The sequence below is a fragment of the Gekko japonicus genome, unplaced genomic scaffold (assembly GCF_001447785.1).
Source record: "Gekko japonicus isolate JY-2015 unplaced genomic scaffold, Gekko_japonicus_V1.1 scaffold698, whole genome shotgun sequence".
Lineage (NCBI taxonomy): Eukaryota > Metazoa > Chordata > Lepidosauria > Squamata > Gekkonidae > Gekko > Gekko japonicus.
In genome coordinates, this window is record NW_015168069.1 from 389113 (window position 1) to 391954 (window position 2842).

The 2842-nt window shown below is 50.0% G+C and overlaps 1 protein-coding gene across 1 annotated transcript in view; it reads right to left on the minus strand.

The window, feature by feature from the left end:
• Positions 1 to 2572: 2572 nt before the first annotated feature.
• The window catches only part of SKOR1 (SKI family transcriptional corepressor 1), a 17624-nt gene continuing 17354 nt past the window's right edge, over positions 2573 to 2842 (minus strand). The window contains exon 10 of the mRNA XM_015414594.1: positions 2573 to 2808. Coding sequence (XP_015270080.1) covers positions 2573 to 2808 — 236 coding nt within the window. The remainder of the gene's footprint in view (positions 2809 to 2842) is intronic.

Genomic DNA, 2842 nt, shown 5'->3' on the forward strand with positions numbered 1-2842 from the left:
GCTAAACACCAAATTTTTAAACCCAACACTTTCGCATGCACACAAAAGCTTATACCTTGAATTAAACTTTGTTGGCCTTAAAGGTGCTGCTGGACTCAGACTTTGTTCAGTCGAGAAATATATCCTCTTTTTTGCTTTTCAAAATATGGTAACCCTAGCATATACTCTTAAAATCCTGTTGGCCTCTAAGGTGCCATTGGACTCAAACCGAACTGTTTCTAGCTGAGAGCCGGGGTGGTGTAGCGGCTAAGAGCGACGGACGCCAGTCTGGAGAACCGGGTTCGATTCCCCCACTCCTCCTCCACATGCAGCCAGCTGGGTGGCCTTGGGTCAGTCACAGTTCTTCCAGAGCTCCCCCAGCCCAAATAAACAAGTTTAGCTCGCCACCTAATGGTGCATAACGCTAGAAGAGCTGGAACTTAAAGGCTGCCAGACAATCTTAGGGTCTTCTGGCTATACTACACACAATGCCATGCAATGATGATAATGACTGTCGTTTCTAACTGTTCTACCTTACAGGGTGTAGTTGTTGTCAAGGCAGAAATTTGGGAGAGGGAGAATGATGCTCCAAGCCTCTTTGGGCTCTCACCAGGAAGAAATCTGGGGTGTAAATGTGAAAACAAAACAAAACACACCCATGTCCTCCTCATCCACCTTCCCACAGGCCAGTCCACTCCCCTGATGAGCCTACTTCAAGTCACTTGAGAGACAAGGGGAAGGAAGCTGTTCTGCTGCCACCAGCCATGTGCTGGTGCTTTCACATGATGCTACAAATACACCTGGACCAGGACTGCTGCTTTCTAAACAGGACTGTGTGAATCGGCTGGAGACTGCATTTGTCCCCTTAGACTTCCCTTGAACCCGCAGTCCCCTCTTCTGCAAAAATGCAGACCGGAAAACCATCTTTACTTAAGAGTACCAATACTTTTGAGATACCTCTGGGGGTGCAGGAGATACTTCGAACCAGGAGAAAGGCTCCTAGGATTGCCATATGACTGCCATTCCTCCCCCCCCCATGTCCCCTTGAGCAAGGAAAAGGAGAAGAAAACTTGTTATGGGGAACCTACCGAGAATCAGGGAACAGAAGAATGAGCTCTCGGCAGATCTCAGATATTTCCAAGGGCCTCAGCAAGAAGAGGGAGGAGAAGGCCAGAAACAATAATTTTATCCATGAGGAAACAGATCTAGGTCAGGCACTCGGAAGGATTTTTCCACTGTAAGACATTCCGGAGAGAGCCAGCTGTGTTGCGTTGGAGTTCTGAGTCACCTTAAAAAGCTAACTAGACTGTGTTTTTGTTTTGTCAAGGACATCTGGAAGGGCATCAGAACCAATCGGCTCAATGGTGCCTACAGACCACCCTACACTGTTCAGGAGTATTTTCGGACCAGGGAGGAGGCTGCGGGTTCTCAGAGATTTCCCCAAAACAAAACAAAAAAGCCAGACTGTTGTTAGCAAGGAAATTGTAGGTGGGAGGCTGTGCAGTTGCTAGCTGGCCAGAAGAAAAATGTACACCACTTTGGTGTAGTGGTTAAGTGCACAGACTCTAACTTGGGGAACCAGGTTTGATTCCCCACTCCTCCACTTGCAGCTGCTGGGTGACCTTGGGTCAGTCACAAGTTCTGTCAGAGCTCTCTCAGCCCCACCTGCCTCACAGGGTGTCTGTTGTGGGGTGGGGAGGGGAGGGGAGGGGAGGGAAAAGGGGATTGTAAGCCGCTCTGAGACTCCTTTGGGGAGTGAAGGGCGGGGTATAAATCCAATCTCTTCTTCTTCTTCTCTCACTTTAATAGGGTCTTAATGGGTGGAAATGGGCAGTCAAAGGTTTTCATAGCATGGAGATAAATCCATGGGAAAGGAAGGGGAGGGATTCAGGGTTTGCCATTTTACTTTTTATTTTAACTGAAAATGGTTTTAACTCTTATGGTAAGCCGCCTTGAACCATGAGGAAAGGCATGGAATAATAATAATAATGATAATGATAATGATAATGCCAGCTTGGTGTAGTGGTTAGGTGAGCGGACTCTAATCTGGAAGAACCGGGTTTGATTCCCCACTCTAAGGTGCTACTGGATTCAAACCTAACTGTTTCTAACTGAGAGCCAGTGTGGTGTAGTGGCTAAGAGCGATGGACACTAATCTGGGAGAAATGGGTTCTATTCCCCACGCCTCCACATGCAGCTGCTGGGTGACCTTGGGTCAATCACAAGTTCTCTCTCAAAGCTGTTCTCTCAAGGGCAGTCCTCAAAAGAGCTCTCTCAGCCCCGCCTACCTCACAGGGTGTCCGTTGTGGGGAGGGGAAGGGAAAGGAGTTTGTAAGACTCCAAGTGAAGGACAGGGTATAAATCCAATCTCTTCTATTAATAATAATAACAACAACAATAATAATAATAAAAAATACCTGGTGACTGTTGCAGCTCCAACGGATATTACAGGGGCAGCAAGATAGACCAGTTTCAAAGTTGGCAACTTCTCCCAAGTCACTTTCTACCTGTGGGGAGGGGGCGGTTGAGCCAGAGGGGGGAGGAGTCTGCAAGGGCCCGCCCCTCCCCTGTTCCGGACCCTGGGGGCCTGGCTTCAGAGACGCAGCGCTGGGGCTGGCAGGCCGGCATCTGGCGGGACCACTTCGTTCTTTCTCCCCAGCAGCTGCCGGCCCTGGACGGAAATGCTCCTCGAAGGCTGGACGTCGCTGGCTCTTGCGCCCTCTGGTGGCCCGAGAGAGAATTGCTGTGGCGCTTGGGAACCGACGGCGGAAAGGAGCCCTGACGGAGCGGCCACGACTCGCTTGTTCCCCTTGAGTTCGTGTGAAAGGGCTTGGTGGGGAAGGGAGGAGAGGTGGGGCGGGGC